Raw genomic sequence first — 25,018 nt, 5'->3', positions numbered from 1 at the left:
AGGCAAATTCAGCGAACACCAGCACCTGTTTGCATTCAGTTCCGGGCACACTGTCCAGGCAATCTGAAACAGATCGGACCGGAATTAGTGATCTCATAATTCTATCACAATTGACTTCGCGGCTTGCTTCCAGAAGCTGCCTGGAGTCCGGGTTGACTTGTGTCGTCTTCCGGAAAACATGCCCTTTATTGTTACATCATGCTAACTATTCGTTCGATTGCAGCTCTTTCACGCACGTTCGACTTTTTTTCAATTCACAGCATGAACAACGCATACGATGAGGTTAGAAAAATGATAGTTTAGCTTACCTTATTAGGGTATTTCCAAAAAACAGCAAATATTGCGTCGAAAGTTGATTGATGTTCCGGATTTTCTTTTCGTTTTGCTTCGTTTGAGTCGGCATGTCGTATGACATGCAATAATTAATCATCGAACAATGTGTTTATGACAGCGTGGTAAGTTCGTCGCTTCTACCACCTCGTGAAACGTATGTCTGTGCGTAGTTTTCGGACAGTTTCAGTTTCGAAAATTTTAAATAATGCTATAATTTTATTTATAATATTCTTTTCCCTTTATTTACAATTATATCTCTGTAAACGAACCATTTAATGTCAGACGTTAAAATATATAATTTTTTAATTATGTAATTATGCTATTATTCCTAAACAAGCATGAAAAACTAAGAACAGTTTTCAAATTTTGTTTTCGGATCAGATTCTAAAAGATGCGATTGTTAATAGGTGTGCTTGCTTAGTTTACTCTCTACTGAGTGCGCAATGATAGCCTTATATCCTTGCTCACGAATGTTGACTCATATACTGAACCAGAGCGCGTTACACAGCTACACCAGTTCCGGACTGAAGCGTCAAGGACATGAGCGTTCTTCCGCTAAACGCTAAGGTCCGAGAGCGGTATCCGTTACGTTCACGTTGGTAAGCAGACCGATTACATTCTCGGAAGAAGCGATGATAGCATTGGGAGGTTGTTCGGCAACAACCAGCGATGCTACAAGGATGTTAATCATCGTTATTATAGCTACACCGACCGAGGTAACGATCTTCACCCGTTGCCGTTTTGGATCGTCCCGTTGTGGTTTTGTGAGCTAGTATATGCCAGAGATTTGTATAAAGTTACCGTTGGTTATGCAAAAGGAAAACTCTAGAAATGTATTGCGTATTCACTTACCGAAACAACGATCATTGTAATCGCAACCATCATTTGAAGCACCAAGGACATGATCACGAACGTGATGCAAGCGACGTACGTCTTCGAACCTTGATTGTAGGTTATGAGGAGCCGCAGCTGATTGGCGTTAGCCGTTAGCAGGGAAATGTCCATCGCACTCTCGGCGATACTCTTCGAAATATCGTACGACGGCGCTATGGAAGAGTGTCGACGGCCACTGTCCGTCTGGTAGATGCCAGTAACCGTGATCGGTGGTTTCGGAGGCAATGGCGGTGGAACAGGTGGAGTTGCAGTAGTCGAGCTGCGCGAAGATCGGATAGCCAAAGCGGACGATTCTTCGGTTGAGGAGCTGTTTGAAGATTCACCATCCGGATTGAACTCAAACTTGCCACTGGCTAGGTCCAGATCACTTTTGCTCTTGCCAAACAAGGGATTCGATCGGCCGATGTTAGTTCTGTAATGTCCGGAAGAACCATTCGACGAAGTGGCATTGTGACGGTACACAACCGGAATATCGATAGGCTGCTCCTTATCGTGAAAGCTCATTGTAGTTATTAAGAATGGTATCGTGCCAAGACTATAGCCTTTAAGAGAAGCGAATGAAGTGATCCTTAGTAAATTCTCACAATAGTAACACTAGCTCACAAATCTTTTAACTACCGTTGATCAAGCGGAAAAGAGTACACGGCTTCACTTCCATATAAAGGAACAAAAAAAATCACCGTTCTCCACCAACACGCTCCGTAACGATCTGATCAGTGCGATGCGCCGGAACGAACTGCACCATGATCGCGCATGGTACGCTAGGAAAACCCGCTATTTGATATCGTTTTCATACGCCATCGAGATGGAATTTATGGCATTAAGTTATGTATCGATCAGGACGTGTTATTACCGCACCGATTTGCAATCCGGAAGTTTTCTGCAATGATGATCGGTCAGGAGCATCGCTATGATAATAACGATCCCGAGGACATTTTATTGCACTATTTGGGGGCCAAACTTTATGATCCAAATCAATGTAATTATAAAAGCATTGAACGAATTGTGGCTGTACAATAGTAATGACCAATATCGAAAATGGAGGATAATGAAAATTAAATAGCGCGCAACCAATTGTGGGATTTACGTCTGCAAATTGCGAATTCCAATTGAATCTTGATCGTCTCCCTTCGATGATCGCACCCCCCAGGTATTGGTTAAGGCGAATACGTATTGTTTTAATATCATATCTAAACAACATCAAAAATAACACGAAAACAAGCATTTCATCTGATGGGATGGTTCTAAATGATTTTATTTGTATTTGGTTATCACAACAAGCGTTTGGTGGATTTCGTTATCATTTCAGCAGCACTTCTTCACCTCCACACGCTTGGCACGATCCCTACGTCGATTCTAGCAGCACATTGAGCAAGGTCACGACGGATAGATTGAGCAGCGCTATAACGGTAGCAACGATGCAGGCCAGGGTCCTCAAAAGCGGCCATCGCTGACTGGTGTGCGTCTGCAAGAGAGAACCAATAAGTAGACCGGAAAAGCCGGAAAACCCCCTTACCAGCTAGCGAAAGGATACGAAGCCTCAAACTAACCGACATCAGTAGCATGGCAACGCAGTTCAAAATCTGCAGAATGAGTGACACGATCACCAACCCCAAGATCGCCTGATACGTCGTGGTGTCCTGTCGTTCGGCATTGCTGGATCCAAGCAATCGTAGCTGATTCGAATTAGCCGCCAAAAACGCAATGTTGAGAGCGTTCTCCAACACCGACTGGCGCACGTCTCGGCTTCCGGTATCACTATCCCGGTTCGATCCATTCACGATCCGTTCCGCCGCACGATTCGCTGTCGTGTCGTTGTTCCCCCAGTCGTTCTCCTGATACGGCTTCACACTGATAGCATCCTGGTCGAATATAACTGGGTTGCAGTACACCTTCGATTGCTTCTCGTTGCCGGTGAAGATCCGCACACCCCTATTCCCGGCGTGTTCGACATGGTGATGCGGTTTGCCGTACCGAGATTCACGACCATCCCTCACCGGACTGCGACTGGACGTCTCCGGTCTAGTCATTTTCTCTGGGTGGGGTTGAGTTTGACCGAGTTTTTGCAATCAACAGCAGGCACGATCGCGACGGCTTACTTGCGCACGCTGATAACGATCCGGCAGCGGTCGAAGAACGTCTGAAAAACCACGCAAACATGCAGACCGCTATTATAGCGTACCCATCAAGGGCATCGACGTCGTGCGGTGGGCTGCAGCCAAAGAACTATGCACAAACCTGCAGTAAGTCAATGTGAAGGTTGCACCATCGTGTTCTGCAGGCCATCGGAACCCAACCACGCGTAACACGCGGTAGAACATCGATTCCGCGTGGAAGAGCCAACCGTGCAAGCAAGTGAATTCAAAGATAACACGGAAATAGCCATGTGGGGTTGAGTTTCAAAACCTCGACGAGAAACTTACAGGGGGCCCTTTATTAAAACAAACTTATTCTTCTTTAGCTTTACGTAAAGCTAACGTTTGGTAGTGCAGTAGGTCCGGCGTAGCTGCGATAGATCTCACCGAAATCTATCCTCGCGTGCTCCACATTGATCATGAACGGTATCAGCAGGTTGACCAGCGAAATGATGATCGCTCCTGTCACGGCGCATGCTTTCATCATCGCAAAACGGCTGGGATCGTTCACCTGCTGTGGACACGAAACATGAACTAATCAAGCTGCTTTTGGTTTCAAGATCAAGTCCGAAGACCTACCGTAATCGTGACGATGGATACAGCGACCAGGATCTGCAGGACGATCGAGATCGTCACCAGCACTTCGCTGGCGATGAACGATTCCGTCTCTTTGAAGCTCACCAACAACCGCAGCAAGTTGCTGTTCGCCGCCAGAAAGGACACACTCAGTGCGATCTCCACGACACTTCGAAAGCAATCGTACCCGTTGTAGCTGAACGCGAGGTAGTACTCCGATGCGGCACTATCGCTGTACGTGGATCCTTCCGAAGGAGAGCTCGTGGTGTCGTTTTCCACCGGTACGCTTCCTTCCAAATGGCTCGAAGATATGCTGTTACCCTGCTTCATCCTGTACACGGTGGCGCTGGTCATTGTCGGGGATGGCAAGGAGTTGTTCTTTAGAGTTGTTCTACCCGTCTTTAAAACCGACCGCAACGTGCCGTTGTTGAGCGCAAAATGAGGCGCTACATTAGCGCGTAAAGTACCGCACTACCAAGAACCGCAAAAGCTTCTCGAGCCGTGACCTTAACCCTACGATATATAATGCTAACACGCCACCGTTGATGGCATTATGGGGGGCTTTGCGCTTAAAGCATCTAATGTTGCGTGGCGAATGCCGTTTTACAAATGGCGGCGACACGTGCACACTTTAGGAAAGGGGATGGCGACTTAAAACTAGTGATCTAGTGCCAGGTTTGTCAGGTGGTAGAGACCAAAGAAGCCACTAAAATGTTGATAACGGTTATGATGGCCACCAGAATCGAGGAGAAGACTTTCAGCCGGCGAATCCAGTAGTTTGCCTTCGTTTTTGGGTAGCTCTGCAGGAAGACACGGGTTATGAATGCGAAAAGTGTCTCCCAATTCCAAACCCTCTGTACTCATACGTACCGTCACGATGATCACGCAGACGGCGACTAATATCTGCAGTACCAGCGAAGTGATGACCAAAATGATGCATCCTTTGTACGTTCTAGACTGTTCATTATACGTCAACAGCAATCGGAGCTGGTTCGCGTTCGCTGTTAGCAGTGAGATGTCCATGGCACTTGCCACAATGCCCTTATGGAAGTCATACGAGAGCGTACTCTGACGGGGTCGTCGTCTTCCATCCACCTCAGACATGGTTCTCACATCGGCATCTTCTGTCTCCAGTGCAGTCTCCAGTGGCGGTTTTTCATCAAGCTGATCTTCAACGCGATCCACCGAATGCTCTAACGGTGTCATCTCGATCAGGTTTTCGAGAGTGACATGATTTTCCGCGGGCATATCCTCCCCGGAAGTGGCCTTCCCGTTCGTGTGAGTGTGCTCTGCCATGACTAATAGACGACAAGGATCGAGTGATCCTCAACCTGCGCAATCACTACCCACTTAACGCTCTTGTGTTTTTTTTTAATTAATCGACGATCGCGTGCGCTCAACCAGCACAATCATGACACAATTAACGCGCTTAATTTAATCACACGATAAGGTCCTTGTCCGAAGCGTGCTTGATCTCGCTTTTTTTGAGTGTGTGTGCTCTTTCTCTCACCACGGAAGCTTGTAAACTGCACCACGAAAGAACGCACGCAATCGTATCTATGCGGCGTTTTATGGTGAACTGAACTCCGTCCTCGTTGCACCCTTCGAAAGTGGCATTGCAAACATTCTTTTGCGGCTATTATCACTCAACACAACCCGGCACCGATCAACTGTACGCACTCACGGACCTTCGAGACCACACTGCAGCGATTATACGCCCGCAAAAGCAAAACTGTCGCACTGGCAAACGTTTAGTAAGGCGACAAAGAGAGTGATCACGGCGAGCGATAACGCGTTTGTTTGGGGTTTTATTTCTCAATATTCCACACTTTAAGTTACAACTAGGGAGCCGATTGCTGACCCGTGGCAAAATTACACTGGTTTGCGGTTTCGGTAGATTACGCAGATTCGTCTCACTCGTGGTGATCTGCAGCGTGTTCGAGAAAACGCAGAGAACGCTTGTGATGGCAGAGAACGAGAGAGAGAGCGAGAGAAATTATTAATACCACGCCGAATCACTTGGCTATCTTCAAAAGAGGCTCTTCACACGACAAAACGACTGATCGAGGCGCCGAGAAGATAGTGAATATCGCTTGGACACGCGGTTTTTTTTTGCTTCTCTCTCCCAGCTTCAAGTGACGTACACGCGGCGCGGAAAATAGAGCAGCAACTGAAGCGATAGTGCGTAGAGAACAGCATCGGACCCAGGTGCCGGTTGAGCTGAAACCTTTTTTTTTGTTTCATGCAATTCTTCCAGATAGTAGCGAGAACAGAAGTTCGCTTGGGCGAAGGAAGGTCAGATAGCGTGACGAGAAAGAATGGTTTTCGTGGAATTTAATCGCGAACAATTCTGCAGCCGACTGATACAATGTGCTCGCTATCTTACTTCATCGATCGACCACGTGGAGATGCTTCTGGTCCTGTGTGTATGACGAACATGGACCGCAAGGAATATGTATCGATTAATTATGAATGATGTTTTGATTCGAAGGGGCCCTATATTTCGTGGGAATCATAACTATACTCGCGTGGCTTTTACACATTGATTTTTGTGATTATTTTTGTAAGATGAAAACAAAGGGAGGACCTGTTGAAAAGTATGCCACGTGTTGCTGCAAACTTCGAAAAAATACCTCGCATTGGACACGTTCATGTGTGCCCGACGCGGTTGCTAAGGTTGCTGCGCGTTTGTTTATTTATCGATCAAATCGTGCCATGAAAAACCGAGCCAACACACACACGCGCACACACGGGTGGTAAAGGGCACAGGAAAAACGTGAACCTACCAACCGGTCGGTAGCTCTGGGCGTCCTCAACATTATCGAACCGCGTACCAATCGGAACGGGGCGACAGACTTTGTGTTTGGTGCATCGGAATTCCACGGATATCGGGTGAAAAAGGGACCTTGTGAACCGGAGTGAAGGAATTTTTAATTCCCATCGTGAATTTTCCACACATTTTCCGCGCATAGTGTGTCGGGATGACGTACCGTAGCCACAACGTGGGTCCCTCGAGGGCTTTCGATCACATTTACGACCCATTGTACGTGGCGTCGGACCATAAGGATGTGCATCGAGCGAATCACGCGGCACTGGCCAAATCGGCCCCGATCGGTATCTTTCCCGTGTACCAATCGATGTTTAGTGAGCTGCCTCGGTTAACACGCAATCATTACGTCATGCACCGGAATCCGTTGCCGTACTATCCGGAAGCACCGGTATCGGGTGCATCTCAACAACAGCAGCAGCAGGTGCTCGGTGCGGAAAGGGCGAAATTCTTCTGCCACCCAACGGCCGGTGAAACGGGTTGTAATGTCCGCTACGCGCCGGTAGAGGTCACCGAACAGCCAGAAGAGTACTGCGGATGTGACGATGGTGATGAGGATGTTGGGCCACGATTCCGTGAGGTAGCATCTCAGACGGCATTCCGTGAGTCATCGGCACAAACGCACCCCTGGATGCCAGCGGCCGTGTTGAAGGAAGCCCGTGGAAATGCTGGTCCTGGAGCTGAGATCGTGTACGTGGCGGAGATGTTACAGCACACGCGTTTCCCGGGTGTAAATGAGGTGGAGATCGTCGAACGAGCTCGCCGGAAACGTAGCTGGGAGTACGCTCTTGGAACCGGAGATGTCCTGGATGAGTGGCGTCAGCAGAAGCTGGTGTTGCAGATCTTCGAGTGGGAGGAATGGGTCGCTCGGGAGCGCCAGATCGATCGGTATCAGATGCTACGGTTGCAGTTGGTTGCGAAGATCATGGAAAAGCGTGAACGGGACACACACCGTGCGACTGAGGGCAAGATGGAGAACACAAAGCAGCGCATTAATCAGGCCCGGAACCGAGCGATGCGGAAGCTGGATGTGACGTTTGAGCGGAATCTGCGTAAACTCGAGCGTCGGCGGCATGAGATGAGTGTGCGGTATGGAGCGAAGGGTCGTGGACAGGATGCTGCCGAACGGTTGGCACTGGAGGCGTTAACCGGGGCAAGGAAGAAGTACTCGAAGCAATCGTACGATTACGATCCGAACCTTATCGAAGTTGGGTAGGTACAGAGGTTTTGGAGTTTTTGCGGAAAAGCAGATCCACGACGAAAGAGTGACTCCCGCTTTTCCACAGGTTGGCTAAACTGGACAAGAAGACGACCGTTGCGAGGAAGTTTGTGAACCCGCGGGATCAACGACCGGAGCTGTGGAAACCGAAGGAAGTCTGCCGTGAGTTCCAGAAGGGTTTCTGGTCGGATAACTTCCTGCGCAAGTTGTACGAATCACTCAAGGTAAGTTGGAGCCCTTTGGAGATCGATCTTTGGTGTTCTCAAGACTTACCTTTGCTTTTTGACAGCAATTCCGCAACCGAAAGGACACCGATCGACCGATACCACAATGTACGATCGTGGTGTCCTCACCGACGGAAAGTTTCGTCGTGTCCCCGGTGGCCGCATCACCGGAGAAGGAAAGTGACGCACTCTACCAACAAGCCGTCCTGTTGCAGAAGTTGATACGGGGTCGTGCCACCCAGGAACTGATCCACCGGGACTACGCGACTGAGCACGATCTGATGGATGATCTGATCGCATCCCACCGGTTGCCCGTGGTGGAGGAGTTTTTCCCGTGTGATCTTTCCCGACTGCCAGGTGGCGTTGTTGAAGGAGCTGGAAGTGTGCGTGAACGTTACCTGCGTATCCTGAAGAACGAACCACAGCTGGATGAGTTCGTTGAGAGCAGTTCGCACGGCCAGATGAGCTCGTTGGTGAGCACACTCGAGCGGGAACTGGCACGGTTGCAGAACGAACGTAACACGCAGGCGTTCTTTTTGCTTGCGGAACGGGAACGCTACCTGCGGGAGTCCTCGGACGTGGATCGGAGTCCTAGCGAACGCAAACCACTTCCAGGGGCGAGTGATGAGATGGCGATCTATCTGGAAAACGCACTGCTGGAGCAGGCTGAGAACGTGGACGAAATGCGTGAACAGATCCACCAGATGGCGCGTCGGTTCGATGAGGAAGCAGATCGTCGGAGTGATGGCAGTTCCATGCAGGTGATGATGGCGTATGAGGGTGCTCGTGAACCACACGGTGGCATTGAAGGATCCCTGGCGGATGAGATGCTTCTGCCGGAGCTGTTCCGGCGTGCTGCACGCGAAAACATTAAGCTCAAGCAGCGCCCTCTGCTGGCGAACGTGCACGAGCTGATCTACAGCCGGCGGAAGGACGACGAACCGGAAGTGGTTGATGAACGGGATGCCGTGCCGGATGAGGAACTCGTAAAGCAACCGGAGGAACGGCGTGTCGTGGCTGGATTGCTGGAGGGCATAATCGAACGAGCTGTTTTGCAACCGGAATCAGCGTACTCGGAAAATGAGGTCGAAGAATTGCCCGAGGACGAACAGGATCTGGCCGGAGCGAGTGAGCTGTCGGTGGGAAGCGAGTACGAGATGGCCGAGCAGGAAGAGGAAGAAGAGATCTCTCGCATGGCAACCGAGCTGATCGAGGACATCCTGAGTGCGGTCCTGGACGTATCGGAGTAGGCTTTCGAACGAACTGGCGTTATTCACTTGCCCCTCCCGAACGGACGATCATTTGGCCGTAATTTCGAACCGTAATTAAAACAACAATACACCCAAATTTGCAACACCCATTCATTTCGTGCGGTGCATTCAGAAAATTCAGATTCCATTCCCGGCCAACGGTTGTTCGTTCAATAAAGAGTTCCTGGAGCCCCACAGGGTATAGGGGTCGATTTTATCGCGAATCGAGCGATTCGGGAATGCGGTTCCAATGGCATCCATCAGACCCAGCACCAGCATGAAGATAGGCATGAATCTATGCATGAGTGAGTCCCGGTGCTGGGGCAACTTCCAATTATGTCAACCCATTACCATAAACCAGCCCACCAGCTCCAGCAGGAGGTTGGATCCCTGCGGCCCGTTACATCTCATTTGCTACCAAATTATGCACATCCTCAATACCACTGCGGCCGGTTGCCTGCTGCCTGGTGATGGTGGTTTTCCCGTGCCGAAAGGCTGAGCGTGGCTTATGCGATTAGTCGACGTGTTGCGCTTGCGACACAGGTTGGTTGGTTGACTGTGGCCATCGTTTTGTGGTCGCGAGTTGAATGGAAGTTTGATTATCGAATTAGTGTGTCTTGGGAGGGTTTACGCCACCGGAAGGAAGCAAACTGTAATCGCGGGAACACCCACAGCACGCGAGGAATCGCGCGTTTAATTGCTTGGCACGAATGTTGGAACGATGGAACGGTGGTGACTCGAAACGAGCGACAAATTGAGCTCGAAATGATGCATGAAAAGTTCATAAAGCACCACTCGGAATGAGGCAAAGAATGGGGGCTGAAAAAAAAAACACGGGAAGCAGGATACGAAGGTCCTTCTGGCTTAGCCCGAGAGTTATCAAAACACCATGATGGTTTTCGATTCGATTGCGATGAAATGAAACACACCCACCGTGCACGGAGTAGACACCGTGCTCGATAGTCCTTTCGATCGTCCTGATGAAAGGGAACGGTTGGTCGCATCGGTAGGTCCGTGTGTCTGTGTGTCTGTCGAACATTATCTCGCTTCGGAGACTCGGAGCAGTCGGAGTTTCTTCCGTCTCCCAGTCACAAAACCGTGCGACAGCTTGCACAATCAGTCACGAGCTCATCCGAATGGAAATATCACACTGGTGCTTCTGCAATCAGACCCACACACACACACCCACACACGCACGCCTCCACCCATTCCACCTTCTTTGCTCGCACACGAGTTCTTCGAAACTCCGGGGAGGATGGATTTTTCCCTTGACGGATGGTGAACCGGATTCCCGGATCCTGGTGCATTTGATGAGGTTCGGACCATCTCTTCTTCGGACCCTTTGTGCCACGACGCTGGGGGAAGGAAAATTTACATACAATCAGATTCAGAAATAGTTTTTCCACCCACATTTCGTATTCCCACTCCCCCCCGGGCCGTGGGGTGTGCTGGAGAAAAATGCCAAACCGACGACTGCAGTGTAGGAAAAACGGCAAGTTCCACCTCGGAAGGATGTGCGGCGCGTGCCACCGGTCCTGGCGTGTCCTGGCAATCCACGCGCGCACATCATCACACATTTCTTCGGCCCGTGGTTTGGCTCGTGAAGCTCGAGCAAAATGCAACGGAATATGGTGGTGAAAACGGACTGACTCAGCACCATCTCCTGCCGCCTATCTGTCGGCAATCAGGAAAACCGATGTCGCGGTCCATCCCTCGACACGAGAAATCGAATAATCCGTACGGCCTGGGGAGGGGAGTAGAATTCCTCCATGGGGGGGAGGGGGGAGGGAGGCGACAACCGGAAGTATCTCAGTGAAGGGATGACCGGCCAGCCGGTAACAACTCGGTCCGCTCGGATGAAGCTGCTGGTCCGTTGCATCCGTCATGTTGCGCATCGGTTGAACATGACTCGGTGTCTGCCTCGGTGTGTGTGTGTTTGTGCGACCCCAAAATGGACGACTCTTGTGGTTTGCCGGGTTTGCACCACGGTCGTGTTCGGCCGACTGTTAAAGCGGACGCACTGGGAGCTTAAATGCATCCAAAGTGCACCATGGTCACGTGATGGTTTTGTCGGAACGGCACAACCTCAGTTGCACGCTTTTCTTTCGGAGGACAAAAAAAACCGCTTACTAAGTTTTTTTTCTTTTGTAAGTTTAACATTTTTGAAATAATTTGTCTCCGAGCATTGCTGAAGCGTGGCATTCGTCTCTTTACTAATGGTTTTTTTTGTTCCCATCTGCAAAAGAAGCATACTTTACGGGCGGGGATTTTTTTTTCTGTTCCACTCTCACCGGCGAGAAAAGTTGAAGAACTTTTCGTGAATAACCATGCCGCGTTTTGTTAGGCGCTTTTCAGGGAGTTTTCACCCATTCATTCTCCTACCTTTCACGCCATGCAAAACGAGACGAGTTGATGGAGTCGTTGCCTTGCATCGTAGTGTGCATCGATCGTTAGCTCTATTTTTATTGCATCTCATTGGTTGCTAGGTCGGTGTAGTAGCGGTTGCTAAGGGTGCTTAGGAAAGGGCGCACTGAAAACCGATGGTGGTTACCATTCGCTTCGCCGAGATGGACGAGGCATCGTCCTGCGAAAAACAAGAACACTCAAGAGCCCTGGGGGAGAGATGGAATTTGGTGGAAAAAATTTGCATTCAGACCGGTTTTGCGTTTTGTTCGGACGCGTGCACAACCTAATGGCGTAAACACTGTCCGACAAACACGCACACACGTTACGTCTATCCTTTCGGTGCCTTTCATCAACCCTCACCTAGTCGTGCCTAGACTGCGTTTTGGTTGCGGACGTACGGCCCCACAAACCCTTAGAACAGGGAAACAGAAAATGATGCGCCGCGTTCGGGTGGGCGGATGTTTGCTGTTTTACGTGACCGCCGTTATCTTCCGGCAGGGATCCCAAGGGACGAAATTAGATTTGGGTACTGGCGTTTCATCTTTTCACCGACCTCCCAAACACGGGAAACCTTCCGGCAAAACCCGGGGAGGCGCTGTCTGGTCGCTCAAAAATGGTTGCCGCAAATTTAAATCATCGTCCGAGGCAATAAGGCAGGATTTGTGCGCATTGTTGGTTGAGCACATTTTATTGCATCGTGTGCGTTCTTCTATCTCATTCTCGCATTGTCTCTCTTTCTATCGACAGCCTCGGGAAAATCTACCGCACGGGAATGGAAACACCCGGCTGGTAACAACCCTGGGGCCATGTCATCAGGGCCCGAAAATTTATTCCTTTGCGCGCGTAATTCCCTCGAATCCCGAGGCATACGCATGTGTGCGTGTGAGTGTGGCTGGTGGGATTTGTAAACTGCTCACGCGTACGCATTTTTCCACCGGACACGGGATCCACCCGTGCCGGGGGCTTTTCCTTTTCGCGTTTGGTGCACGCGATAAATGATGGACCCCATTACTCATCGAAAGGGAGCGCGCGTGCATGGGGCAAGTGAAGCGGAAATTGAATGCAGTTGCAGCGAGCGAGAACACGTTTCGGATGCCATGCTTCATGCTTCGGGGGTGTTGATTTATTCGTTACAATGCATTTATTTTAATCATCTTTTTTGGTTTTTGCGGGAGAATGAAAAACATTTCGGCAATGTGGATGGGAATGCGACGTGCTTGTGCAAAACAAGGTTCATGGTTTTTTTTGGCCGTTCCACAAAGCGTTTAATCATACGAACAAAGAGTTCCATGACAAGCGTTTCGAACGATGGGCATTCGAAACATCTCTCCATGGCCTACTAGAGCTGCATCCTTTGGCTGCATGCTTTGGTAGAAACAAATTAATCATCATTACAAAACTAACGCCTGAAAGGTAGGCAACACGCATGCACGCACACTCTTCGTATCAAACACTCAGACTGCATAGTGCCCGACTTCCATTTTCTAGCTTCCAATGCATCACGCTGAAGCTGGAAAAGAATGTAAATACCACAAACATCTGTGGCACAACCGAACGGGTTCAGCCGAACGCGAGGGAATTAATTGTTTCTGTCGTGCGGGAGAAACGATCGGGCCATAAGTCTTATGCTGTATGCATCTCCGGCTTTTAACCTAAGTGAACTCGAGCTGATTACGTGCCGCAACCCGGCCAGATGCAATGACGCACCCGGATTGTTGTTGGTTGCATCGAGAGATAAATTTTCGCCCTTCCGTTACGCTACCCGAACGCTACCAGCATTCGAGCAAAAGGGCTTTCGGTCTTGTGCTTTCCTAATGGATTGCAGCGTTGCGTTTTCCGGGAGCTGATGAATGGGATTCTCTAACACCGGTAAGTAAGCACGAGCACGATGCAGCACCTGCATCGGTGCCTTAAGGAGGCGATGGGTTGAGCCTTAAATTCGAATTCCATTAAATTCTGGCTTCACTTCCCGAGGGCGCGTAATCCCTGTCAAATTACGATTCGTTCGAGCGTGCTCGAATGGAGTTGCGCTACGAAATTGTCGCGTCGCGTTCGATTTGAAAACGGAATAACGGATGAATTTGAAGGAGTAGGTTTTTTTCTACACTCAATTCAACAGGATAAAGAAAAAGCGACATTCTCCTTCACACTTACATCACAAAAAAAAACAGAGACTGAGAGTGAGCTAGGGAAAGAGCTAGGGACCGAACAGAAGGCGAGAAATAAATTCAATTCCACTGAACTTCTATTGCTCGTTTAAAGGCCTCCCAACACGCCGGGTGGGCGATATTGAACCTCCCAGACTCCCGGGACCGTAGGTTAATTTGGTGCACTTTCCTGAACGTTCGTACGTTTTTCTACGACCGGTGCGACCCTCACACATCCGGTTCCGGTGTGTGTGTGTGTGTGGAGGAGCTGCAAAATATGGTCGCCCTTAAAGTGGCCCAAAGATACGATCCGGGAAACCCGGGAGCTTTAGGCTGGCGTGGAGAAACCGAGGGTTGCTCGGAATTGTGAAAAATGGGCACCATGTTCGGGAGCTGTTTCGTTTCAACATTTCTCGGGTCGTTTATTTCTCGGGCCCGGGCCAGCAGGTCTGGGTTTGGCGATTTCTTCACCCTCGCTCCCGTTGCTCGCGCACTCCAACCCGGGGGAGGGGTTTTCCCTGTCACCGTTTTTCATTCGGCACAAACTTCTCGCACGTTCGCAATGAACTCACACCGAACTCGCCTTCAGCTCACTCTCTCTCTCTCTCTTTCTCTCTTGGTTTCATACCATCTCTTTCCCTCTTCTTCGAGGGTTGAAACGGGGTGAGAAAACCCCCGAACCCACGGGGACACCACCCACCGGGAGTCCGGTCCGAAGACACAGAAACGCACAAGAAAAGCAATTTAACTTTGCTTCTTCCTTCGGTCCGGAATTTTTTTTTTCCACCGGGACGGCACGGGATCTTCCAAGGAACCGAAGCTGGATGGAACTGGTGCGCGGCACAACAACGAAAAAATATCCCGCCTTTGCACAAAACCCATACCTAGCCCTTTTCACACCCCCAACGCGGACACCCGAACTGTGCAACGCGAGAAGAAAGCTTTCATTTTTCCCATTATATATGTGCTTTTTCTCGCAGCCTTTTCTGTCCCCATTCCAACGGGCCATCACGAGGAAGATGATGATTCCTTTCGAATCGCTCTGGCTTGGGTGTGGGAAGGGATGCTTACCCAACTGGCAAGGCGTTGTAGCTTTCTTCCATTTGTATTTCGTTTTCGTTTGTACGACTTAACCGGGCACCGGCGCAGAGTGCCTGCTGCCAGCTTACGGGTTTAATCTATGGTCCCGGATGGAGTTTTCCTTCCTTCTGCTTATTTCTTTTGCCATGGATTTTCGTGGAAGGCCACCGGAAGGTTGGGGTTGCAACCGAGAAGAAACTTTTCGCCTTCCTTTGGCCACCCTTTTGGCCTTCCTTCGCCCCCCCCCCCCCAGCCATGGTGGCAGCTCGGGAATAGGAAACAGATGTTAAACGGTATGTTTTATGCTAGCGTTGAATTGAAGAATTTATTTTTGATAGAGTTGAACCAGACTACGAGTTTTCGGTGGCGATGGGCGGTTTGGGCATGGTGCGGGAAGTATATTAATTTTCCAACTCGAAAGATGGCTCGAATGTTATTTGGAACGAGATTGCACCGAGCGAGCACTCGCGAAGCGGGATTGAATTTTATATTAATATCTATTTGCTCAGCCGTGTTTTGGTGGGGCTGGGTTTTTGCAATGATTTGCTTTTGTGTTCGTGTGTGTGTGTGTCGATTAAATCAACAAAGATGCATAGCCGATGTCGGAAGCAACGTTTGTTCAAATGTTATTTTTTCAACATTCATTACAAATTTACCTGCGCGCGAAAGCAAACGGAAGGGCACGTTCGCGGGAGGTCTCACCTCACTCAATTTGGTTGATTGCTAATTGTGCCTTACGGTTGAACTTTTCCCACTCAGGGAAGAGGCCTCCAAGAAAGTGCCTTCCAATAAAACGTCTCTTTCCGGTGATGAGAACGGGCGCTAGGGCTGTTTTCCAATTGCGCACTTTCACCACCAGCGCCTATAATGAAGCGATCGTAAAATTTCATTTCAAACATAATTTGACAGGACGTACGTTTCAATCATTGCCACCTTTTTCGGAGGCGCGCACAATTTAAACCATGAAACCCCACCCGGCGATGAGAAACCATTTGTTTATTTGTGGCGGTATGCGAATGTGCGGATGAAAAATTACGCATCCCCGTCACGTCGCGCTCGTGCGAAAACCAATAAAAGTGCGAACGCACGGCACGGTGCGCCCAGCGGAATTCGGTGCCGCCTGCTTATTGCCTGCGCCCGGGGAAGCTTTAAGCGTTTTCGTGGAAGTTCCGTGAGCGTTTTGCGAGCGATTTGTTGACGAAAGCAGCGCTACATTTTGGGGAAGCGCTTCGCGCGGCTGGAACAAAACCAGCACCAGAAGCAGCAGAAGAAACAAATCATTTTTGCATTTCCATCACCTGGAAACGCTGCGCGCTGTATACATTACCCCGGCTGTGAAAGCATCCTCGTCTTCTGTGGCGTTCCGTTGCGTGGGTGGCCACGTGGGATCCCAGGGGGGAGAGAGAGAGAGATGGCTCCGGGAAAGGCATGAATCATGAATAATCCAAGTGTGCGAGCTTTTGCCCCGTTGAGGGGTTTCGCAAAAATGAAATGCAAATCCATCCGGATGTATTTTAGCTTTCCACCTGTTTTCTCAACCCACCCGCGAGTTCCACACAAGCGGGTGTTTCCGTTCGTCAGGCTCGTCGTGTGCATCGCGAATCGCACGGGTATGCGATCATCATAAATATAAACAGCACGAAAACGGGCGCTTTGACGAGTTGCGAAGCTAGCAATCTTTCACCACTGACCGTGCCACCGGTTGCCGCTCCACTGCACACGGGATCTACGGTGATGGCAGGAAGCATAACTCGAGTGTGCTTTCAAGCGCACACACACACACATACACACGGGGGTTCGTACACACATACAAAATCATTCGTACTCTCAGACAATGGCTGACGGAAGGATGCCGATGGAGCGTAACGGAGCGTGCTTAGTTTTTGATTTTGGTGATTTTTCACCACCCGGAAGTGGATGCCGGAAAAGGGATGGCAGCTTCCACGTGTTTGTGTGCACACACACACACACACACGTGTGTGTGTGTTCGTAATGTATTCTGAGAAGTTAGATCTTAGATCAGTGAACGTACCGATCGGATGTGTGTTTTTCGTCAATCAAACGCCACGGGAGAAAGAAGAGATTCAGGGAATTCAGCCTGCGATCGGGCATTAACCGAATTCACTCGATGGAGAACGAAAAGAGACACCCTCCAGCCGGGGCTGTTCAGCTGAATCGCAAACAATTGTAGCCATTTATCAACGAAACGAGCGAATAAAGCCCCCCCCCTTGCCAAACTCACGAATAATTCCAGCAATGCACGGTCGAATATTTTCACGAACGTTCGAGCTGCGCCCGCTTTTTGTCACCAAGCGTTAATGGGTGGGCGTTGGGGATGGCCCCGGGAATGAATTTTATCATCCTTCTCTCTCAACTCCACCCACCACCCCTCCCACACCCCACTCCCATCGGTATGCCATCGACGTTATTTGTCGAATACATAAAGCATACACGGGGCCATTTGCCGAGAAAGTTTTCCACTGAATTTAGACAATGCGCTAACGACCGGTTAACGTTTCCAGCCGGCCGAGGGCGAACCTAAGCGACATTTGGCTTGGCTAGGCTGCATCCGGGTGTACCGGGTGGTACATGGGTTGAGGTGAGGGTGAGCAAATTCCCACCCCGAGCACCCCTGAGGACCTGGGTGGAAAAGAAAAACATTCATAAATTTCGTTTCATCAAGCTGATGCAGCAAGAATAACTTTTCGCCGCCGGTGTTTGCCCTGAGTGTGTGTGGGTGTGGGTGTATGGGTGGTCATTCCACACGCACGCAGCCACCGGCGTGGAATGAACTACCAGGCGCCTCCATTGCCTCCATGGGGCAGATTGCTGCCATTCCGGCGCGTTCGTGCTGCCATTTTCGGTTTGCCGCTCGATGATGGGTTTTTTTTGGGACCGGCGAATGGAGTTTTGCTGCAGGTTTTTTTTTTTGCGAACACCTCTCCAATCCCCAAAGCCCACTCTCCCCAACGGCCGGCCTTCGCTACCGAACGTCTGATGAAATGACGATGACGAACATGATGATGATGCTGTTGTTTTGGTTGAGCTTGCATCCACCGTTTTCCATTCCATCCACCCACACCTATCTCATTACACTCGATGGACAAAGTTATGATGATACCGAACGAAAATATTTACGGTGCCCGAAACCCGGAGCCTCGATGGAAAGTTAAAGGTATATCTTTTTCGCTCTTGATTTTTGCTTCCTTTTTTGTTTTTGCTATCACCCTCACCGTTTCACTCGCACCCACACGAACGTCCGGGTTGCGGCCCACGCTGCACATATTTCCAAACGATTGATGGCGAAACATTTTTGGTCGTTTCTCGTTTCGGGGTGTTTTTTTGTCTCGATTTGCTGCTGCTGCTCCTGCTGCTTCGTGCACGTGATGTGCCCGTTTGATGTTCCACCAGCAAGCCAACGTCCCGTCAGGATCGCAGTCTCGGTGATGATTTCTGACGGTGGTCCGGTGGTTCGATCCGGAGCAGCGAGATGACGTTGGCTCGTCGGTGGTTAGCGTGGGACAGATGGGGGTGTGTGTCTGTGCGCTTCATGGCTGTTATCGTACCATTGGTTGGGAATTTGTTTCGGTTTTGGGTTATGTTGTTTTTTTTTCACCCGTAACCCCGGTACATTCATTGGACCGTGATGATGTGGTTGTTCATTAAATAATTTATCAAACCAAGCCCACCCGGTCTGTCGGAGCGATGCCGAGACATCGGCCTCTCCGGTGCAACTGCTGCCAGTGCATGATGGAAGCAGATTGTGGGTCACCGCAATGTAAAAGGTTTTCTACACTTTTTTCCCCGACGTTCTCGTTGCAATAGACCACAGGCGTACAGCTTGCCGGGTTGAGACGGGAAAAAGGGCAAACGAACGATGCTTTGGTTTGTTAATTAACGTGTAACTTTTTAACGAATTTCGTGGTATTTTATCGTTGCCTGTGCTGATGCTCTATTCATGAAGCTTTGCCCAAGAGCAAATGGAGGCAAATACCATCGGTGAACTACATTTTTCTCGCAATGAAACAGGAAGCTGGAAGCGGTGCACATTCTCTCGGAAATCGATAAAAGTATAGTCACGGAAAATTATGGCCCGAAACGCTTTGCATTCTTTGCATTTTGCATTGCATTACCGTTGGAAAAGTACATTTCCACGAAGCTAGAATAGCCCTTTGTTCGAATCAGAAAGCCCTCTCAGGTCTCGCTTTCATAAACACTCCTTTCAAGAAGGCAAACTCTCGAGCGGCTCGATATGAGCCATAAGCTGTACCTTTCGATTCTCGGGAAAAAAAGAAATAATAACTATGCTAATAATATTCAGCCAGCAATCGGTGCCGACCTGGCGTTCGGGGGAGGGGAACACATTTTGAAACCACGCAGGGCGTTGCAGGTTGCGGGTTGTTTTTCGGTGAAATTTTTCCCTCCCAATTTCTAAGTAATCCGCTCGGGAAAACTCAACCGGTGGGGCTCACAAAACCGGGCTCGTGGGAGGCTGCCACTGAAGCTGGGAGTTTCGGAGCAACCAGCTGCAACTTTTCCACTGTGCCCACGTGCCTTTCCGTGGTTTCATTTTCATTCGAGCCCGATACGGGCGCCACCGATACAGTGATGCTGCAAAAACCGCCCCAGCCGGACGTCCGGACCGATGCATCCCGTCTGCGGCACAATCAACATGTGTAGCGTGTGTGTGTGTGTGCAGCTGTACATGGGATCGGATTACTCATTTATATGCATGCCCTGCCTGCACTGAAGCGCCACCGGTGGCCAGTACAGGCTCATGATTATAAATCAATAAAATATACACCCGAGCCGGCCGGGGCCTTGTATGAGCCCGGGGCGAGTGGCATAAATAATCATAAGGGCACTCGAGAGACCCCACGATATCGGAGGCTGTGATGGTACGAATCCGTCGATTATCGGCTGAAGAGTCATCAAGGCACTTGCACTCGAGCTTCCGGAATTGAGCCGGTGCGCGAATGCCTCTCTACTGCATCACTGTCCGCCGGATGTGAGCGATACCGGAACCGGATCGTGTTCTGATGAACCATCGAGGAGGATCACGTGCCGGCAGCCCACTTTACCGACCAATGGTATAGCATTAAAATCATCGAGTGCAAATGATTTAATTTCTCAGCGAGCGGGCCGTGTGTTGGAAATGAAATGCTCGAGAAGCTTCGACCGAGTGGAACGTGCATTCTAATAATATTCTTTCGTAGCAGAGGGATATTAATTTCCCTCAAACCATGTTCGCTGGCCGTTATTGGTTCAAGGGGAAATCTCACTCAACGGCAACCCTTTGCAGATTGCATTTTTTAAATTTTCCAGCATCACAAAACACAACCCAGCGCAGGGCGGCCTGTAATTCGGTCCAGAAGCTCGAGCTAGGGCAAGCAACCCAACGCACCGGAATGCGGACCCTACGCGCGCGCGAGAGGTAGAAAAACAATTTGCGAAGAATAATAGAAAGTCAAATGGTCTTAAGTAGCCCCCTATTGTAGTGTGAAAGTTTTCCGGGCTTTCTGTAAGCGCGTGCGGGCATGGGGCATGGGGATGGAAATAAAGATGGAAAACAAACGACACATAAATTCCGGCATTCTTGCTCGGAACAATTTGCGAAAGTCGAAAATTTCCCTATCGCCCATGGCCGCTGGATTGGGGCGCGGTGTTGCTTTTGATTGTGTGCGTTTTGTTGCGCCACCGTCGCGTTAGATCCTTGCGGAGGCAGAAAGAAAGAGAGAACCGATGGCTAGGACGATGCAACATTTCTAGCGCTGGTTGTCTCTCTCTCTCGCTCTTGCGCTCCGTCGCTCTGTCGCTTGCTGTCACTCTCACGCATCGTAGTAGCCTGTGCGAAGAAAAGCGGCATCCAAGCGAAGCGTCGAATAAAATCCACCCTCACTGGATTGCGCAAGGGTGCGGGTAGGGCAGCAATAAAATGGTCTGGCCCGGTCCTGGGCGTGGGAGTGTGTATGCGGATTGCATACATTCAAATTCGCCGGGGCTCAGGACGAACGTGCGCACGTCGGTGTTGGTAGTACGATGCGTACGAGGCTGACGAGGTGTTTAGTGGTGGTAGTGATGACAATCGTACCGGGCAAAGGATGCTGTTTGCGCGGGTGAATCTCCCTTTCTCCACCTTTCTGATTCTCCCCCCAATAGTGGTCTGATTTTCCACCCTTCCAGCAGCAGCACGGCGTGGAGTGTTACAGATCAATATCTGAATGAAAATGACCGTAGGCGCGGCGGTAGTACTAGCCGACGCGCTGTGGTGGTCACGGTTACGAGCTCCGGGGGGGATTTCGTGTTGGTGCCCAAGCAAAAACAACAAAAAAAAAACCAGCAGTGAAAAGCGGACAAAAAAGACCACCCCCAAAGAGGCAGAAAGGACACCGGGAGGGCTTTATTCCCAAGCCGGCTGCTGCTGCTTCGCTCGCCGGTGAAGCCGTTCCCAAAAAACCACCAATCACCGCCTTGACCAACCAGTCCGGCGTGAAAACCGACCTACGGAACTGCAGCGACTGGATTTTCTCCGCTAGCCGGTGCCATGGTGTCATGGTTTTTTTTTGCATTTCGATTTTATTTCCATCCGATCGCTCGGTTCCCCCAACTCGAAGGCACACCCGGGGATGCTGCTCCTGGGAAAGGTTCCCCACACTAACACAACCACGAACAGGGACGAGGACGACCGATAAAGCTCGCCACTTCGCCACAACCATCGCCTGGACTGCTGATCTCATTCCTGGCGGATCGATTCCGGGCAGTGAATGGTGGGGATGGTTTGCGGCTCGAGAGCGAACGGTTGATTGAGTTTTTGAATGAGTTATTAGCTGCAACTGGTACGGGCCGGATCCCGGGCGTACGGGCGTATAAATCGCGCAACCATGAAATTGCGCCACCATGAAAATGCAACCACCGTACGACGTACGTACCTCGGCTGGCTCGGCAAAACACCGAAATCCAACGCGCCAGCACTTTTGATGGCAGCGTGGGTGGGTGAATAAATAGCTTGCCAGGGGCGGGTGGGGTGGACATACGAAACAACAAAAAAAAATCACCACCCATCCTCCCACAGCTCGCCGTCGGGAGGAGGGGGGGGGGTGAGAGATAAATATTTAATACCGTTAAAATATGGATAGTCGCCGTTGCCCGGAGTACGATGTAAATTTTTGCTGCATCCATCCGGTCAGGGAGGCGAAGATGAAAGCGTAACCGCAGGATTGATTAAAGGCAGAAGCGGCCCTTTGGGGGGGGGGGGGGGGGCGTTGGTGGGGCCTTCGGGCAGGAAATCAATCATCTCACGTTATTAAACATGCATCGGGGTGCGGAGTTTTCCGGACTCGAGGTTCAGGTCGGGTCCAGCATTTATCACGGCGCCTGATGCCTCGCGCGAAGCCCGTTCGATCGATCGTTCGAGTTGTGGGGATGACTTTCGAGAAAATTCCCGTTCGAAAAACTCACCCGCTTTCCTCGTGCAAGCGAACGAACAGGCTGCGATGGAGAGAAGCTCTTGTATTTTCTGAAAAGTTTTCCACCGCTCCGTTTTCCATGCGCTTAATCAGCCAGGGGTGCTTTTCTGCAATTATCGAGCGCAAAATGTGCGACGAATGCATCGGAAAAGTTACCCACTTCGGCCCACGCGGTGCGTCTGCGGGTGAGTGCTAATAATGAAACAAAGTTTTCTCGAGCACGCTGTGCATTAAATTGTGCGTTAAATGCGATCAGCAGCATCGATAGCGCACAGGGCCGAAAACGCAAAAGAGCGAAAAGAGAAGGACGCCTTCCCGCGAGATGAGCTTCCTTTATTTTTTAACAACATTCTCTCGAGAACGAACGACCACCCAAATTAACAGGCACGGGTGGGGTGGTTTTATGCTTTTAAAAACAGGCACCAGAAAACCGAGGGGGAGGCCATGAAAATGGTTGAATGGATAAACTTTCGCGAAGACTTCGGAACGATGGATCGCCACGCAGCACCCAAGGGGGGAGGAAAGAGCACAAAAAAAAGAAGGGAAATAAACCGCCTGCAAACCTCATTAAAGGCAGACAGGTAATCATAAGCCGGTCGGACAAGAGGCAGAAACGCGCAATGGCGAAGGCACAGAAAACACGTACAAACTCGTGCCACCCGTGTCCTTTTTGAGGCCCACGCATAAAGCTGTGGGGGCCACCGAGAGGGCGTGTGCGTGTGGCGAGCAAGAAAGGAAGCTAATTTTAACATCATACCGAGCGCATTTCGCAGGGTGCCTCGGTGCGAGCGAGTACTAGTCCTGTGGAACTCGAGTCCACCAGCCAGTCAACCGGGGCATTATTAAGCGGCCCTTGCACGGCACAAACAGCACCCACAACCAGTGGGGGGTGGGGGTGGGAAAGAGGGATTGGTAGCAAAAAGGAAAGGGTCGGTGAAAGATGAAGAACGTGCTTCTGGTTTGAACAAACGAACGAAAAGTCGACTTGCGATGGTCCGGCAGCTCCGACAGCACCGCCGTCAGTTTCCATGGAAACAGTTATTTAGTCTTGCCACAAATAGGGGAGGATGCTGCGCGTGCTTGTGCGGGTGGTTTGGGAGGATGTGTGGAGAGGGCATGAACGGCCGTGGTTTGGTTTCGCGCGATAGAGAGGGTGCCCGCGCGAGGAAACGGAAAATAATCTGACGGTTGATGTATTTATGTGCTTTTCATGGGCCGTTTGGTTGGTTCGAGAGCATGTGTGTGTGTTTGTGTCCGTGGTTGTGTGTGGTGGCGGTATCCTTTTCTGTCAGGATTCACTCGCCATCCGAGCGGACTGTGCCGGGCGAGTGGGCACGACGCTCGATTCGATTCAGCTTTATTTTTCTCCATTTTTAACGCTTTGGTGGAAATGGAATGAAAAGCGAACGGCCCGCTAGATGGCGCTCGGCTGAGTAGGGATGCTGCTTGGCTGCACAAACACAACCGTAGTAGGCCGGGTGGATCGAAACGTGCCGAGGAATCATGCGCTCCTTTAAAAAAAGGATACTCGTATCAAGCCGATGAGAGAGCGCTGTTTAAACGTTTGATTTTGTAACCCGATCTTGATGGCGGGCATGTGCCCGTTAGACACCGTATTTAGATGAACATTTCCCTCGACACTTATCAACCGGCTGGTGGAAAAACTCAGCGAAAACGAGAACGATGGCACATTGAACTAACCCACCACCCACCGGTGGAACCTACACATCGGTGCCACTTTTGTGACTGTGATACCAAATCCATCCCGCTGCTGGTGGCGATGTATTCGTGCGGAATAATTTCGGACGCTTCGCTCGAACTAGCGCTGCCTAAAGATAGGCCCGGGCAATAGGATGCTGGCAAGATGAATGGATCCGGAAAAGGGTGTTAGCGGGCACGAAAGTCGGCACCGAAGGGAGATGATTGCACAAAGAGGATTAGAGTCACAGGCGACGAGATGAGATCGCTCGGGCGGTCGAAAGAGCCACCCGGACAAAGGGCAAAGGACTTTTCCGCAGGGAAAGGTTGCGTTCCAATGGCGCACACGGGCCACGACCGTTTGTTGGGTCGGGTTGAAACGATGGCAAACGGATGCAAAGCATGGTTGGGTTGCCGATGTTGTCGATTTTCATACCGAAACCACGGCGCAATAACCCAGCCCCGAGAAGGTTGCCGATGGGAGGGAATAAAATGTAGTTTTACAGTTCTTGCCACCACTCGGTGAGGACCGGCAGAAGTTAGTTTTGAAACTACTCGTTCGCACCCGCAGCGATCGAAACGGGTCCGTTTTCCATCATCTCTCGGGTGAAAACCGTCTGCAGCTGACCATACACCGGCCGATGTTCAACGACCGTAAACCATAACCAGCGTCGACGACCAATCGTTCGACTTCATCATCGGCAATGGCGGTTTTATTTTCTCCACGCCACCTGAGCGTTTGCCCGCCTTCTGGTGGGGTGGA

The 25,018-nt window shown here is 50.4% G+C and overlaps 5 protein-coding genes across 5 annotated transcripts; 1 reads left to right on the top strand and 4 right to left on the bottom strand.

Moving 5' to 3' along the window:
* Positions 1-895: 895 nt before the first annotated feature.
* Positions 896-1,885, bottom strand: LOC128722479 (uncharacterized). Its single transcript, XM_053816144.1, has 3 exons — positions 1,846-1,885; positions 1,186-1,769; positions 896-1,102 (listed from the first exon to the last, which is right to left on the bottom strand). The coding sequence occupies exons 1-3, from the start codon at positions 1,883-1,885 to the stop codon at positions 896-898; spliced, it is 831 nt and encodes a 276-aa protein (XP_053672119.1).
* A 687-nt stretch (positions 1,886-2,572) lies between these two features.
* On the bottom strand, positions 2,573-3,257 carry LOC128726932 (uncharacterized). The gene is made up of 2 exons (XM_053820781.1): positions 2,778-3,257; positions 2,573-2,692 (listed from the first exon to the last, which is right to left on the bottom strand). Exons 1-2 carry the CDS (start codon positions 3,255-3,257, stop codon positions 2,573-2,575), a joined length of 600 nt encoding a protein of 199 aa, XP_053676756.1.
* Positions 3,258-3,690: 433 nt separating this feature from the next.
* LOC128722476 (uncharacterized) lies at positions 3,691-4,292 on the bottom strand. The gene is made up of 2 exons (XM_053816140.1): positions 3,942-4,292; positions 3,691-3,876 (listed from the first exon to the last, which is right to left on the bottom strand). Exons 1-2 carry the CDS (start codon positions 4,290-4,292, stop codon positions 3,691-3,693), a joined length of 537 nt encoding a protein of 178 aa, XP_053672115.1.
* A 326-nt stretch (positions 4,293-4,618) lies between these two features.
* LOC128722474 (ninjurin-B-like) lies at positions 4,619-5,042 on the bottom strand. Its single transcript, XM_053816138.1, has 2 exons — positions 4,809-5,042; positions 4,619-4,738 (listed from the first exon to the last, which is right to left on the bottom strand). The coding sequence occupies exons 1-2, from the start codon at positions 5,040-5,042 to the stop codon at positions 4,619-4,621; spliced, it is 354 nt and encodes a 117-aa protein (XP_053672113.1).
* Positions 5,043-6,919: 1,877 nt separating this feature from the next.
* On the top strand, positions 6,920-9,458 carry LOC128726834 (cilia- and flagella-associated protein 91-like). Its single transcript, XM_053820669.1, has 3 exons — positions 6,920-7,977; positions 8,052-8,208; positions 8,274-9,458. Exons 1-3 carry the CDS (start codon positions 6,920-6,922, stop codon positions 9,456-9,458), a joined length of 2,400 nt encoding a protein of 799 aa, XP_053676644.1.
* The last annotated feature ends 15,560 nt before the right edge of the window (positions 9,459-25,018 follow it).

Source organism: Anopheles nili, chromosome 3 (assembly GCF_943737925.1).
Source record: "Anopheles nili chromosome 3, idAnoNiliSN_F5_01, whole genome shotgun sequence".
Taxonomy (NCBI): Eukaryota; Metazoa; Arthropoda; class Insecta; order Diptera; family Culicidae; genus Anopheles; species Anopheles nili.
The sequence above is the reverse complement of the archived record's forward strand: the minus strand, read 5'-3'. Positions and strand labels throughout refer to the sequence as shown.

Coding starts and splice junctions, on each gene's coding strand:
- LOC128722479 (XM_053816144.1), bottom strand. CDS start 1,885: ATGGAAGTGAAGCCGTGTACTCTTTTCCGCTTGATCAACG. Junction 1,770..1,845: donor TCTTTTCCGCTTGATCAACG/GTAGTTAAAAGA, acceptor CTTCTCTTAAAG/GCTATAGTCTTGGCACGATA. Junction 1,103..1,185: donor TTACAATGATCGTTGTTTCG/GTAAGTGAATAC, acceptor GGCATATACTAG/CTCACAAAACCACAACGGGA.
- LOC128726932 (XM_053820781.1), bottom strand. CDS start 3,257: ATGACTAGACCGGAGACGTCCAGTCGCAGTCCGGTGAGGGATGGTCGT. Junction 2,693..2,777: donor TTGCCATGCTACTGATGTCG/GTTAGTTTGAGG, acceptor TCTCTCTTGCAG/ACGCACACCAGTCAGCGATG.
- LOC128722474 (XM_053816138.1), bottom strand. CDS start 5,042: ATGTCTGAGGTGGATGGAAGACGACGACCCCGTCAGAGTACGCTCTCG. Junction 4,739..4,808: donor TCTGCGTGATCATCGTGACG/GTACGTATGAGT, acceptor GTCTTCCTGCAG/AGCTACCCAAAAACGAAGGC.
- LOC128722476 (XM_053816140.1), bottom strand. CDS start 4,292: ATGACCAGCGCCACCGTGTACAGGATGAAGCAGGGTAACAGCATATCT. Junction 3,877..3,941: donor TATCCATCGTCACGATTACG/GTAGGTCTTCGG, acceptor TCGTGTCCACAG/CAGGTGAACGATCCCAGCCG.
- LOC128726834 (XM_053820669.1), top strand. CDS start 6,920: ATGACGTACCGTAGCCACAACGTGGGTCCCTCGAGGGCTTTCGATCAC. Junction 7,978..8,051: donor CCGAACCTTATCGAAGTTGG/GTAGGTACAGAG, acceptor GCTTTTCCACAG/GTTGGCTAAACTGGACAAGA. Junction 8,209..8,273: donor AGTTGTACGAATCACTCAAG/GTAAGTTGGAGC, acceptor GCTTTTTGACAG/CAATTCCGCAACCGAAAGGA.